This window comes from Argopecten irradians, chromosome 4 (assembly GCF_041381155.1).
Source record: "Argopecten irradians isolate NY chromosome 4, Ai_NY, whole genome shotgun sequence".
NCBI lineage: Eukaryota > Metazoa > Mollusca > Bivalvia > Pectinida > Pectinidae > Argopecten > Argopecten irradians.
Window position 1 is genome coordinate 9,437,351 of NC_091137.1, and position 16,716 is coordinate 9,454,066.

At 37.6% G+C, this 16,716-nt stretch overlaps 1 protein-coding gene across 1 annotated transcript in view; it reads right to left on the reverse strand.

Annotated features, from left to right (window-relative positions):
- Positions 1–16,716, reverse strand: part of LOC138322089 (ATP-dependent RNA helicase A protein-like) — a 63,300-nt gene that overhangs the window by 19,365 nt on the left and 27,219 nt on the right. Inside the window, exons 11-24 of the mRNA XM_069266145.1 lie at positions 12,272–12,349; positions 11,326–11,445; positions 10,946–11,017; positions 10,269–10,410; positions 8,529–8,611; positions 8,199–8,355; positions 7,766–7,872; positions 7,309–7,407; positions 6,824–6,938; positions 5,836–5,930; positions 5,281–5,354; positions 4,757–4,909; positions 4,073–4,233; positions 3,328–3,439 (exon numbers count right to left, since the gene is read on the reverse strand). Coding sequence (XP_069122246.1) covers positions 3,328–3,439; positions 4,073–4,233; positions 4,757–4,909; positions 5,281–5,354; positions 5,836–5,930; positions 6,824–6,938; positions 7,309–7,407; positions 7,766–7,872; positions 8,199–8,355; positions 8,529–8,611; positions 10,269–10,410; positions 10,946–11,017; positions 11,326–11,445; positions 12,272–12,349 — 1,568 coding nt within the window. The remainder of the gene's footprint in view (positions 1–3,327; positions 3,440–4,072; positions 4,234–4,756; positions 4,910–5,280; positions 5,355–5,835; positions 5,931–6,823; positions 6,939–7,308; positions 7,408–7,765; positions 7,873–8,198; positions 8,356–8,528; positions 8,612–10,268; positions 10,411–10,945; positions 11,018–11,325; positions 11,446–12,271; positions 12,350–16,716) is intronic.

Here is a 16,716-nt window from a genome sequence, read left to right on the forward strand (position 1 = left end):
GCTGTAGACTACACAAACATCCCTGGATGTTCCAGCTGTCGACCTACACAAACATCCCTGGATGTTCCAGCTGTCGACTACACACAAACATCCCTGGATGTTCCAGCTGTTGACTACACAAACATCCCTGGATGTTCCAGCTGTCGACTACACAAACATCCCTGGATGTTCCAGCTGTAGACTACACAAACATCCCTGGATGTTCCAGCTGTCGACCTACACAAACATCCCTGGATGTTCCAGCTGTCGACTACACAAACATCCCTGGATGTTCCAGCTGTCGACTACACAAACATCCCTGGATGTTCCAGCTGTCGACTACACAAACATTCCTGGATGTTCCAGCTGTCGACCTACACAAACATCCCTGGATGTTCCAGCTGTCGACTACACAAACATCCCTGGATGTTCCAGCTGTCGACCTACACAAACATCCCTGGATGTTCCAGCTGTAGACTACACAAACATCCCTGGATGTTCCAGCTGTCGACTGCACAAACATCCCTGGATGTTCCAGCTGTACGACTACACACAAACATCCCTGGATGTTCCAGCTGTTGACTACACAAACATCCCTGGATGTTCCAGCTGTTGACTACACAAACATCCCTGGATGTTCCAGCTGTCGACTACACAAACATCCCTGGATGTTCCAGCTGTTGACTACACAAACATCCCTGGATGTTCCAGCTGTGACTACACAAACATCCCTGGATGTTCCAGCTGTCGACTACACAAACATCCCTGGATGTTCCGGCTGTCGACCTACACAAACATCCCTGGATGTTCCAGCTGTCGACCTACACAAACATCCCTGGATGTTCCAGCTGTAGACTACACAAACATCCCTGGATGTTCCAGCTGTCGACCTACACAAACATCCCTGGATGTTCCAGCTGTAGACTACACAAACATCCCTGGATGTTCCAGCTGTCGACCTACACAAACATCCCTGGATGTTCCAGCTGTAGACTACACAAACATCCCTGGATGTTCCAGCTGTCGACCTACACGAACATCCCTGGATGTTCCAGCTGTCGACCTACACAAACATCCCTGGATGTTCCAGCTGTAGACTACACAAACATCCCTGGATGTTCCAGCTGTCGACCTACACAAACATCCCTGGATGTTCCAGCTGTCGACTACAAAAACATCCCTGGATGTTCCAGCTGTCGACTACACAAACATCCCTGGATGTTCCAGCTGTCGACTACACAAACATCCCTAGATGTTCCAGCTGTAGACTACACAAACATCCCTGGATGTTCCAGCTGTAGACTACACAAACATCCCTGGATGTTCCAGCTGTCGACTACACAAACATCCCTGGATGTTCCAGCTGTCGACCTACACAAACATCCCTGGATGTTCCAGCTGTCGACTACACAAACATCCTTGGATGTTCCAGCTGTAGACTACACAAACATCCCTGGATGTTCCAGCTGTCGACTACACAAAACATCCCTGGATGTTTCCAGCTGTCGACCTACACAAACATCCCTAGATGTTCCAGCTGTCGGACTACACAAACATCCTTGGATGTTCCAGCTGTAGACTACACAAACATCCCTGGATGTTCCAGCTGTCGACTACACAAACATCCCTGGATGTTCCAGCTGTCGACTACACAAACATCCCTGAATGTTCCAGCTGTCGACCTTCACAAACATCCTTGGATGTTCCAGCTGTTGACTGTTCCAGCTGTCGACTACACAAACATCCCTGGATGTTCCAGCTGTCGACTACACAAACATCCCTGGATGTTCCAGCTGTCGACTACACAAACATCCCTGGATGTTCCAGCTGTCGACTACACAAACATCCCTGGATGTTCCAGCTGTCGACTACACAAACATCCCTGGATGTTCCAGCTGTCGACTACACAAACATCCCTGGATGTTCCAGCTGTCGACTACACAAACATCCCTGGATGTTCCAGCTGTCGACCTACACAAACATCCCTGGATGTTCCAGCTGTAGACTACACAAACATCCCTGGATGTTCCAGCTGTCGACTACACAAACATCCCTGGATGTTCCAGCTGTCGACTGCACAAACATCCCTAGATGTTCCAGCTGTAGACTACACAAACATCCCTGGATGTTCCAGCTGTCGACTACACAAAAACATTCCTGACTACACAAACATCCCTGGATGTTCCAGCTGTCGACTACACAAACATCCCTGATGTTCCAGCTGTCGACTACACAAACATCCCTGGATGTTCCAGCTGTCGACTACACAAACATCCCTGGATGTTCCAGCTGTTGACTACACAAACATCCCTGGATGTTCCAGCTGTCGACTACAAACATCCCTGGATGTTCCAGCTGTAGACTACACAAACATCCCTAGATGTTCCAGCTGTCGACTACACAAACATCCCTGGATGTTCCAGCTGTCGACTACACAAACATCCCTGGATGTTCCAGCTGTAGACTACACAAACATCCCTGGATGTTCCAGCTGTCGACTACACAAACATCCCTGGATGTTCCAGCTGTCGACTACACAAACATCCCTGGATGTTCCAGCTGTCGACTACACAAACATCCCTGAATGAAGCACTACACAAACATCCCTGGATGTTCCAGCTGTTGACTACACAAACATCCCTGGATGTTCCAGCTGTCGACTACACAAACATCCCTGGATGTTCCAGCTGTCGACCTACACAAACATCCCTGGATGTTCCAGCTGTCGACTACACAAACATCCCTGGATGTTCCAGCTGTCGACCTACACAAACATCCCTGGATGTTCCAGCTGTCGACTACACAAACATCCCTGGATGTTCCAGCTGTCGACTACACAAACATCCCTGGATGTTCCAGCTGTCGACTACACAAACATCCCTGGATGTTCCAGCTGTCGACTGCACAAACATCCCTGGATGTTCCAGCTGTCGACCTACACAAACATCCCTGGATGTTCCAGCTGTCGACCTACACAAACATCCCTGGATGTTCCAGCTGTAGACTACACAAACATCCCTGGATGTTCCAGCTGTAGACTACACAAACATCCCTGGATGTTCCAGCTGTCGACCTACACAAACATCCCTAGATGTTCCAGCTGTCGACTACACCAACATCCTTGGATGTTCCAGCTGTAGACTACACAAACATCCCTAGATGTTCCAGCTGTCGACTACACAAACATCCCTAGATGTTTCAGCTGTAGACTACACAAACATCCCTGGATGTTCCAGCTGTCGACTACACAAACATCCCTTGATGTTCCAGCTGTCGACTTTTCACATACATCCCTAGATGTTCCAGCTGTCGACCACACAAACATCCCTGGATGTTCCAACTACTCACTAGAAGAGACAGCCGTAGATGATCATCTTGCCCAGTCTTGGTTCTATTGGCAGTTTGGCTAGGATTTTACCAAGGGGAGTCAACTCATCATTAGAATCCAGGGCTCGCATTTCTGTAACACAATCACAACATTTAATATCATTCCTTCTTATCAACTCCAATTATGGGTTTACTACTTTTTGAACACCAATAATGATTTTGGTGGTGAGCACTCTGTTGTAGCTGGTGGTTTACCCATTAAAACATTACGCTTACTGGTAATAACATTGTCTGCAATACCAATGAGGTGATGGTGTCTTACCCAGGAAACAATCACAACACTGCAGACAGGTCTATTCTGTAGCATTCTCTAGAGCATTTTACAGAGTTATCTGCCCTTGCGAGTTAGGTATTGATTGTGACGTCATGCATTTGTGAGCGTAATGTCATACTTTTCAGAAAAAATGATGTGACTCGCTCTCAAAATAATGACGTCACAATGGATACCTCCCCGCAAGGGAGCCAACTCTGCAATATGCACATACGGAAATTTCTCAACAAGAATAAAACTTATACATTTTGATGTAGTGTTAAGGCATACACCTCAAATCTTTAACTAGAGGTTATATGGCAAAAAATCACTCATACACATTTGTAATAGAGTTATGTTAATTCCCACCAATTCATTTTAAATCACTAAAACCAGCTGATAAACACATTGATCCTTACACTGATCACTGTCACCCACTCATGCCGCTAGTTTTACCTTTGAGCAGCGCCTCAGCCTCTATGACAGCATCAATAGGGGGAGGTTCTACCGCCTTGGCCATGAAGGGACCAATGGGACCTAGACGGAGCAGTTTGATGGACAGAGCCAGCTCATGAAGAGGGGTCCTGAAGATCTCAGGTGTCGTGTGTTGGTCCAACCTGTAACAAAGGTATAGTGGTTATTATCAAAAAGAATCGTCTTTAATAAGATTATATGTAAAACACTTTCAAAACTTCATCTAGTAGCTCCTAGGAAGGGGAAGAGCCAGTATTATATGGTGATCAGTCGGTTTCTCAGCATTATACTTCACATTGATTATGGATACCTGTGGTATGCTGGGCAGTTTGAGTATAGAGGCATAAGTGGAAAGAGCTAATCGTCCCTACTTTCATTACAGTCATCAAAAAGTATATTGTCCATCTTCCAAATGTATATAGAAGAAATGGAATCTCTTTTTATGGAGTAGATGTTTCAGAAAGTCAAGCTTAAACAATTTTGTTATACACAGTGAAATAATTACTCTCGTTCAATGATATTACTCCAACATGAAAATGATATAAATGTATCTAGTCATTTAGCAACAGAGGTAACTTCAGTTATCCCCGCTCTTCTGTAAACATTACTTACTTTCTATTTGAATGTGGACATAACTTCTGAAACACCAGATTTGAGTAGACCTACTTTTCGTATCTTGTTCGACTACACAGATGGAAGGCAAAGCCAGCCCGCACACGACCTGCACGTCCTCGTCTCTGCTCAAGGTTAGTTTTAGAGGCCCATACTGTAGCGTAGTTGGTCATGTTGTTATGTGATGTGAAAAGCTTCATCTTAGCCCTGGAAAAATGTATTAAGTTAATATCAGCCTACATCGACCAGTGGTTAAACGATTTTTTCAGCAAAATTGTTATAAAGATAAGGTTATGTTTTAACTTCACCATTATCATACAGTACATAAAGTAATTCCTGAAAAATAAATTGCTGCAAAGTCACAAAAAAGGTAAAACTTGTTTGACTGTAAATTGTGAAACTAAATCAATAAGAAAATCTTACTTTTTATATTAAACTTGAAATGAGGTCTCCACAAAAATAAGTAGGTTTGTAGATTTTACATGTAACATCTTATCTTCACATGTGTTTGTCACAATATAGACATTTAAATCAATCAAGATTTAATTCTTAGAATTTAGAAAGGAAATAAAACTTACTTGCAGGAGTCTATAACATAGACAACATCATTGATGGTAACACTAGTTTCAGCTATGTTGGTCGACAGAATGATCTGTAAATATATTACATAATGTATTATACAAAGGTATTGAAGATGCCCCACCGCCGACAGAGCATACATGATATTCATCACTTAAACAATAATTGGTGTTTAATCGTGTATAAATATGTCCAAATAGAACAAAAAATAATATAAAATAATTTATTTTGCCTTTGGTGCATGCACTATCAGAACTTCATTCCATATAGGATATGGTACCATGGAATTTTTTCGGGATGCAATTAATTATTTTTTGTAATTTTGACTTGAAGTACAATTAGAAGCTCAAACTTTCCAATGGTGGTAATGATATAAAATAAGTAACTTTTGTAACTTAAGAAAAATCACTAAATTGAAGGATTTAGCTCAAACACATAACTTCTTGTGATTATTAGATTGAGCATTATTCAAATTTCACATTAGCATGAAATATGTTACATTATTATGCTCAAAGGATCTTAGAAAAGAATAATTGATGCTGAGAAGCTAGAACCTTTGTGACACCATCAGGGACAGGTTCAAACACCCTTCTCTGTTCATCCCTTGGGATCTGTGAGTGGAGAGGCAACAGGCGATACTGACGGCCCCCTGTAACATAAACAACTTATGTCAACTTACATTATATATCAACTTATGTCATACATCAACTTAAATCATACATCAACTTATATTATACATAAACTTACATCATACATCAACTTATATTATACATAAACTTACATCATAAATCAACTTATATTATACATAGAGGTTACACAACGAGTGGCTGTTGGATATGGAATTTATTCCACACGAGTGAGTTATTTTTTAAAAGTTACAAAAGACACGAGCTTTAGCGAGTGTCTTTTGGAACTTTTAAAAAATAACTTACGAGTGTGGAATAAATTCCATATCCAACAACCACGAGTCATGTGACCTGTTTCTACCACAATTATATCCGCTTTTAGCCGATAGAAATACGACAAGGATAAGTACGCTATCCAACAGCAGTTTTGGCGTCAAGCGGTGATCACAGCATAGCATGACGTCACTCGATTATTGATGACGTTGACAAATGATGGCACGACACTCAGAAAGACGTAGTTCGGTCAAAGTTCACCGTGTCAGCCAATCAGAATGCGTACAGAGTTTATACCGCGTGTGGTATAAACAAATTGATAATCAACAGTTGCATCGTTTATTTGATACCCTGAGAGTTGAATAACACTGACTATTGTGGTAGAAATAAACTAACATCATACATCTTCAATAAATACATGTATTTTGTTGGTACATGGTTCTTTTCCGAGTTGATAACATACATAACTTATTATAACATCCAGGTATTTATCAGTCAGTCCATGACTATGTGTCTATTTCTGATTACGATTCTATCTTATCTGTGATATTGATAAGATTTTCTGTGATATCCATCTTGTCACATACACACAGAGAATTACTCCAATATACTTCACATCTAATTAACCGTATTACCACCTTACCAAACTCAGGATGCATCTCCAGGTGCTTGTGGAGGGCAAAGATGAGATTCCAGCCAGGTAGGAAGATAAGGATAGCTCCAGGGATATTTAAGGACTTAATGTACTTGATCAGGGCCTATCAAATGTCAAATTGTAAATGTTAATATTCCCGTGGAAAATAATACTCTAAAACACTGTGTTGTATACTTGATCAGGGCCTACATCTGTGTATAAAACACATAACAAGTGTATTTTCTTTATGAAAACATACCAGCCTTTCAAAACATATGTTGTTATATAATTACATTAAAAGACAACATATGATTTTGATCAAAGAAAGTCTTTTTTTTTCAGTTCAACATATAGATTACTCCTTTATTTCTTTAACCATGCATTTCTTGCTTTTGTTAAAACTTGAAGTTTTATCATAATTTCCAGTCCTTTGTTATGAAATTTCTATGTTACATCTTTGTTTAAACTACATAGCTCTATATTGGTGATCTTACTTCTATAAGCTCAAAAGACATCTCCTTCTCATTTAGCATGCCCATTGCCCTTCTTGTTTGTTCAGAGTATTCTGAGCCCACATTTAAGTTACAATTTTCCTAAAAACCAAACAAAAAACAATCATATATTTCCACATAAAGGACAGTATGGTAGTATATTTTCACAGGTGAAAAAAAATCATGATTTTGACTTAAGCAAAGAAAATTCAGTTTCAATAGATTAAAATTTTCAATCTAGCTATATGATATATAAATACAGGATTGTGATTATTAAACATATTATTTCCCAGATAAAAAGTTTACAACAATGTCCGCCGAAATTGTGAATATATCATTCCTGGGAACATGATCATAACTATCTCATGAAAGTATCACTCCAACATCGATTTTACCTCCTGTGTAGTAAAACATTACTTTTGATTTAGGTGATAGTTCGATACAATCAACACTATTTTACCTCTGGTTCTCCGTCGTCTAGAATCTCATCCTTATCTCGTTTCTTTCTTTTATCCGATGGAGGCGGGATGAAGTTGAGCATCTGAATACAGTCCTCCAGGTAATATTCTGTAAACAAGGCTCATATTCAGTTTCCAATCAACTCTCATGCACTCATTAATTGCATTAACTTCCCAATGAACTTTTTAAAACAATCAATTTGAAACCAGAAAGTATCAATATTTCCATGGTGATAGCACATTGATTTACATTTGTAAATTGCATCTTTGTAATACAAGCTCAGTCTATCCTTGAAAAACTTCCTATAGCAAATAGAAAACATTTTTTTTCATCAAGTAATGACAAAATCATTATCATAACATCACACAAGCAAACATAAATAGCAAACTTAGTGGTATGTGTTTAAGACTGACAGTTGTGGCAGTAACACTGACCTTGAACAGGATGAGTACGACCGTACACCTCCACCACTTTACACTGACCAAAGTACTCGGTAAATAATGTGGTGTCCACAGTGGCAGACATCAGTATCACCCTCAGCTGGGGGTAGGCATTCTTCATGTCACGTAACATCACCAACAGGAAGTCCGTCTAAAATTACACACATGTCCAAATTAATAATTGTTTTATTATCTTTTTCATAAATTGATGTTCCTCCCTCCAAAAAGTAGCAAATCTACATTTCAACACCTAAATGACTTTTTAATTCACTGATGTTTTCTTTGCTACTCCTGCATCAGCTGTCTTCTGAATGTGTTACTTACATTGATATCACGCTCGTGAATTTCATCAACAATGATGTGGGAAATTCCTCTCATTCCATTCTCCAGTCTCCTCAACAAAGTACCTGGATAATATAGTGTATATGTTTTCTAAAATACTCCAAAAAGACACGATAACATACATCATTAGTATTTTAACAATACTGGTCAGGTTTATTTGGTTTTTTTTTTTTGGTTTGTTTTCTTTTTATTTCCTTTGAGGGTTTTTTCTGGTCTACACCAATTTGTAGAAATTGTAGTTTATAACAGAAATTGCAAGGGAAAAGCACCACAGGACCTAAACCTCCTACTATATAGACTCACCTACAGTACAGTAGAGAATAGCACCACAGGACCGTGACAGGAGAGAATAGCACCACAGGACCGTGATAGGATTGACTTAAACCTCCTTCTGTATAGACTTACCTACAGTACAGTAGAGAATAGCACCACAGGACCGTGATAGGATTGACTTAAACCTCCTTCTGTATAGACTTACCTACAGTACAGTAGAGAATAGCACCACAGGACCGTGATAGGATGGACTTAAACCTCCTACTGTATAGACTTACCTACAGTACAGTAGAGAATAGCACCACAGGACCGTGATAGGATGGACTTAAACCTCCTTCTGTATAGACTTACCTACAGTACAGTAGAGAATAGCACCACAGGACCGTGATAGGATGGACTTAAACCTCCTTCTGTATAGACTTACCTACAGTACAGTAGAGAATAGCACCACAGGACCGTGATAGGATTGACTTAAACCTCCTTCTGTATAGACTTACCTACAGTACAGTAGAGAATAGCACCACAGGACCGTGATAGGATGGACTTAAACCTCCTACTGTATAGACTTACCTACAGTACAGTAGAGAATAGCACCACAGGACCGTGATAGGATTGACTTAAACCTCCTTCTGTATAGACTTACCTACAGTACAGTAGAGAATAGCACCACAGGACCGTGATAGGATGGACTTAAACCTCCTACTGTATAGACTTACCTACAGTACAGTAGAGAATAGCACCACAGGACCGAGACAGGATTGACTTAAACCTCCTACTATATAGACTTACCTACAGTACAGTAGAGAATAGCACCACAGGACCGTGATAGGATGGACTTAAACCTCCTTCTGTATAGACTTACCTACAGTACAGTAGAGAATAGCACCACAGGACCGTGATAGGATGGACTTAAACCTCCTACTGTATAGACTTACCTACAGTACAGTAGAGAATAGCACCACAGGACCGAGACAGGATTGACTTAAACCTCCTACTGTATAGACTTACCTACAGTACAGTAGAGAATAGCACCACAGGACCGTGATAGGATGGACTTAAACCTCCTTCTGTATAGACTTACCTACAGTACAGTAGAGAATAGCACCACAGGACCATGATAGGATGGACTTAAACCTCCTACTGTATAGACTTACCTACAGTACAGTAGAGAATAGCACCACAGGACCGTGATAGGATGAACTTAATCCTCCTACTGTATAGACTTACTACCTACAGTACAGTAGAGAATAGCACCACAGGACCATGATAGGATGGATTAAAACCTCCTACTGTATAGACTTACCTACAGTACAGTAGAGAATAGCACCACAGGACCGTGATAGGATGAACTTAAACCTCCTACTGTATAGACTTACCTACAGTACAGTAGAGAATAGCACCATAGGACCATGATAGGATGGACTTAAACCTCCTACTGTATAGACTTACCTACGGTACAGTAGAGAATAGCACCATAGGACCGTGGTAGGATGGACTCAAACCTCACACTGTACCCTGTACTAAGACCAAGATCTTCACATCTCTCCTGGGCCACTCTCTCGGCTATAGACACAGCACTGATTCTTCGTGGCTACAACATCATAAGTCCATCTGATTCATTGCAGGCATACAATTTTTAAACAAAAGTCAAAGCTTTTTTTTTTTTTTAGGTGTCGTCCAATTGTCATGAAGGTGAATTTCAGTTCATATTGACCAAGGATGATGCAGACCAAATTTGATCTTAACTTTTACATATGGGGTCAATCTTATGAAAGGTGTCTTCAGTTGACCCAAGTCTGAGTTTGTTGGTTTTTCATTCATTTTACCTTCGCAAGAAACCATTGCATTTTTACTATATACTAGTTATATATACAGTGGGCCTGCTCCAATCAATAAATAATAAATGCACCTAAACAACAACAAAGTAATCAAAGTACTGGAAGTACTGAAGGAGGCATTAATCAACTTTAAAATGCCTTCCTTTTTTTAACCTTCCCTTAAAACCATTTCCTGCCTGATTCACTTTCCAGAACTTTATCAAGCTAATTTATTTGTGTAAAAGAATACACTGTCTACAGTCTTCCCTTTATTTCATGAGATTCCAAATAATATTATGGACGTGATACCTGTGTGATGATGATGTTACATTCAGCACCACGTCCTTGCTCAACCATCTGGTCCAGGATAATCTGGGGCACCTATAAATGTAGACATATAAATAAACCCTCTTCAGATACCAGTGATAAATGTATTATAAAATGTCTTTACAAAACAGTCTGTGTTCTCAAATATAAAAATTCAATAAGTATCTTTGGTAGAACTGTAATGACACATCAATAAAGAGACCGAATCTTTTTTTTTCTTCAATAGATCATTTTGAGTTCAATATAAAATGTGTATCACAATACTCATGGTCCATAACTGTGATAAACTATTTAACAGGATATAGATCGTGTAATTATGATTTACAATATACAGAACTCTGATAGTATAATGTACTACCTACCTGTGTAGTTTTACCACATCCGGTCTCTCCTCTAATCAATGTGACTGGGTTTTCATGTATGGTCTGAAGAATGTGATCATGAGAGCTCCACACTGGTAGTTTGGACCTTTCATCTAACATCTGTAGTCAACAAAATGCTATTACGTCTAACATCTGTACTCAACAATATCAAAACACTTCAATCATATCAATTATGGACCCTTGCTGAGGTCCATATGGTGTTATACCAACCTGGTAAAATTAAATAATGACCAAGAATGTAGGATTAAATAAAGGCAATTTTATATTAGATAAGTAGTTTCCTTGACAAATGCCAGGAGGATTATCTGATGTGCATTTTATTTACAAGAACATTGGCCATAGGACGACACCCTGAAGAACTCAATGTTTGGGTAATAAGCGCAGCTGTGACATCACTAAAGGAATATTGATTCGGTGTTTCTAAACATGGAAACTGAATTGATATACTTGACATTGAACCTCACATAACAATGCATCAGCCAATGAGAAAATCAGAGCATATCTAATTATCCTATGATAACAGTAATCAGAGTGAACAAAACTAGTTTTGTTAATATCTCTTTTCCATCTTTGCATATTACATTGTTACCTATCTTTCTGGTAGGTATCTATTGTGACGTCAAAAATTTGTGAGTGCAACTCATGTCATTTTCTCTGAAAAGTATGATGATACCTTCGTAAACACATTACGTCAAAATCAATACCTACCCCACAAAGGGCAGATAACTATACAAATATGGAATACTGTGAACTGCTCATCATTAATTGGTGATAATGGACAATTACTAGTTTAAACAAGATAATTCATATTCAACAGGACTTTGGACATGAAATGAGATCTTTATTGTTTCCTTGTACCCAATCAAAAAAAGTGAGAAGATATTTCCTAGACATCTCTTCCCCTTATTTATATACTAAGACTTACATGATGGAGGTTTTCATCTGAAGATTTGTGCTGTTCAAAGTTGTTATACAAGTCTTGACTGATTTCTTCCATGGTTGCCTGTAATAATGTAAAACATGAAATACAGAAATATTTCAACATCTAGACCGATCCAAAATCAACAGCACATCTAACGCCGAAAAACATTCTAACTCAGATAAATGAGGTAAAATCTGTGTCTCACTTCAATATCTACAATCTTTGTTTTGATTACTAGCGAATCGAGGTGTAACAAAACCTAATGAAATATAGCTAATCGAGGTGTAACAAAACCTAATGAAATATAGCTAATCGAGGTGTAACAAAGCCTAATGAAATATAGCTAATCGAGGTGTAACAAAACCTAATGAAATATAGCTAATCGAGGTGTAACAAAACCTAATGAAATATAGCTAATCGAGGTGTAACAAAGCCTAATGAAATATAGCTAATCGAGGTGTAACAAAACCTAATGAAATATAGCTAATCGAGGTGTAACAAAACCTAATGAAATATAGCTAATCGAGGTGTAACAAAACCTAATGAAATATAGCTAATCGAGGTGTAACAAAACCTAATGAAATATAGCTAATCGAGGTGTAACAAAACCTAATGAAATATAGCTAATCGAGGTGTAACAAAACCTAATGAAATATAGCTAATCGAGGTGTAACAAAACCTAATGAAATATAGCTAATCGAGGTGTAACAAAACCTAATGAAATATAGCTAATCGAGGTGTAACAAAACCTAATGAAATATAGCTAATCGAGGTGTAACAAAACCTAATGAAATATAGCTAATCGAGGTGTAACAAAACCTAATGAAATATAGCTAATCGAGGTGTAACAAAACCTAATGAAATATAGCTAATCGAGGTGTAACAAAACCTAATGAAATATAGCTAATCGAGGTGTAACAAAACCTAAAAATATAATCGAGGTGTAACAAACCTAAGAAATATAGCTAATCGAGGTGTAACAAAACCTAATGAAATATAGCTAATCGAGGTGTAACAAAACCTAATGAAATATAGCTAATCGAGGTGTAACAAAACCTAATGAAATATAGCTAATCGAGGTGTAACAAAACCTAATGAAATATAGCTAATCGAGGTGTAACAAAACCTAATGAAATATAGCTAATCGAGGTGTAACAAAACCTAATGAAATATAGCTAATCGAGGTGTAACAAAACCTAATGAAATATAGCTAATCGAGGTGTAACAAAACCTAATGAAATATAGCTAATCGAGGTGTAACAAAACCTAATGAAATATAGCTAATCGAGGTGTAACAAAACCTAATGAAATATAGCTAATCGAGGTGTAACAAAACCTAATGAAATATAGCTAATCGAGGTGTAACAAAACCTAATGAAATATAGCTAATCGAGGTGTAACAAAACCTAATGAAATATAGCTAATCGAGGTGTAACAAAACCTAATGAAATATAGCTAATCGAGGTGTAACAAAACCTAATGAAATATAGCTAATCGAGGTGTAACAAAACCTAATGAAATATAGCTAATCGAGGTGTAACAAAACCTAATGAAATATAGCTAATCGAGGTGTAACAAAACCTAATGAAATATAGCTAATCGAGGTGTAACAAAACCTAATGAAATATAGCTAATCGAGGTGTAACAAAACCTAATGAAATATAGCTAATCGAGGTGTAACAAAACCTAATGAAATATAGCTAATCGAGGTGTAACAAAACCTAATGAAATATAGCTAATCGAGGTGTAACAAAACCTAATGAAATATAGCTAATCGAGGTGTAACAAAACCTAATGAAATATAGCTAATCGAGGTGTAACAAAACCTAATGAAATATAGCTAATCGAGGTGTAACAAAACCTAATGAAATATAGCTAATCGAGGTGTAACAAAACCTAATGAAATATAGCTAATCGAGGTGTAACAAAACCTAATGAAATATAGCTAATCGAGGTGTAACAAAACCTAATGAAATATAGCTAATCGAGGTGTAACAAAACCTAATGAAATATAGCTAATCGAGGTGTAACAAAACCTAATGAAATATAGCTAATCGAGGTGTAACAAAACCTAATGAAATATAGCTAATCGAGGTGTAACAAAACCTAATGAAATATAGCTAATCGAGGTGTAACAAAACCTAATGAAATATAGCTAATCGAGGTGTAACAAAACCTAATGAAATATAGCTAATCGAGGTGTAACAAAACCTAATGAAATATAGCTAATCGAGGTGTAACAAAGCCTAATGAAATATAGCTAATCGAGGTGTAACAAAACCTAATGAAATATAGCTAATCGAGGTGTAACAAAACCTAATGAAATATAGCTAATCGAGGTGTAACAAAACCTAATGAAATATAGCTAATCGAGGTGTAACAAAACCTAATGAAATATAGCTAATCGAGGTGTAACAAACCTAATGAAATATAGCTAATCGAGGTGTAACAAAACCTAATGAAATATAGCTAATCGAGGTGTAACAAAACCTAATGAAATATAGCTAATCGAGGTGTAACAAAACCTAATGAAATATAGCTAATCGAGGTGTAACAAAACCTAATGAAATATAGCTAATCGAGGTGTAACAAAACCTAATGAAATATAGCTAATCGAGGTGTAACAAAACCTAATGAAATATAGCTAATCGAGGTGTAACAAAACCTAATGAAATATAGCTAATCGAGGTGTAACAAAACCTAATGAAATATAGCAGCTAATCGAGGTGTAACAAAACCTAATGAAAATATAGCTAATCGAGGTGTAACAAAACCTAATGAAATATAGCTAATCGAGGTGTAACAAAACCTAATGAAATATAGCTAATCGAGGTGTAACAAAACCTAATGAAATATAGCTAATCGAGGTGTAACAAAACCTAATGAAATATAGCTAATCGAGGTGTAACAAAACCTAATGAAATATAGCTAATCGAGGTGTAACAAAACCTAATGAAATATAGCTAATCGAGGTGTAACAAAACCTAATGAAATATAGCTAATCGAGGTGTAACAAAACCTAATGAAATATAGCTAATCGAGGTGTAACAAAACCTAATGAAATATAGCTAATCGAGGTGTAACAAAACCTAATGAAATATAGCTAATCGAGGTGTAACAAAACCTAATGAAATATAGCTAATCGAGGTGTAACAAAACCTAATGAAATATAGCTAATCGAGGTGTAACAAAACCTAATGAAATATAGCTAATCGAGGTGTAACAAAACCTAATGAAATATAGCTAATCGAGGTGTAACAAAACCTAATGAAATATAGCTAATCGAGGTGTAACAAAACCTAATGAAATATAGCTAATCGAGGTGTAACAAAACCTAATGAAATATAGCTAATCGAGGTGTAACAAAACCTAATGAAATATAGCTAATCGAGGTGTAACAAAACCTAATGAAATATAGCTAATCGAGGTGTAACAAAACCTAACGAAATATAGCTAATCGAGGTGTAACAAAACCTAATGAAATATAGCTAATCGAGGTGTAACAAAACCTAATGAAATATAGCTAATCGAGGTGTAACAAAACCTAATGAAATATAGCTAATCGAGGTGTAACAAAACCTAATGAAATATAGCTAATCGAGGTGTAACAAAACCTAATGAAATATAGCTAATCGAGGTGTAACAAAACCTAATGAAATATAGCTAATCGAGGTGTAACAAACCTAAATAAGAAATAATAGCTAATCGAGGTGTAACAAAACCTAATGAAATATAGCTAATCGAGGTGTAACAAAACCTAATGAAATATAGCTAATCGAGGTGTAACAAAACCTAATGAAATATAGCTAATCGAGGTGTAACAAAACCTAATGAAATATAGCTAATCGAGGTGTAACAAAACCTAATGAAATATAGCTAATCGAGGTGTAACAAAACCTAATGAAATATAGCTAATCGAGGTGTAACAAAACCTAATGAAATATAGCTAATCGAGGTGTAACAAAACCTAATGAAATATAGCTAATCGAGGTGTAACAAAACCTAATGAAATATAGCTAATCGAGGTGTAACAAAACCTTATGAAATATAGCTAATCGAGGTGTAACAAAACCTAATGAAATAGGCGAGTCACAAAGATAGTTAAGTTGTAACCAACTTCCTATCATTCAATTCTCATTTGGATATCTACAATTGGCACTTGGTTGACTATTACGTCCATCTCAAAGTAGGGATAGACAACACACACCATGAAACTATTATGTCCATCTCAAAGTAAGGACAGACAACATACAACATGGAACTATTACGTCCATCTCAAAGTAAGGACAGACAACATACACCATGAAACTATACGTCCATCTCAGTGGACAGACAACAACAACATGGAACTATTACGTCCATCTCAAAGTAAGGACAGACAACATACAACATGGAACTATTACGTCCATCTCAAAGTAAGGACAGACAACATACACCATGGAACTATT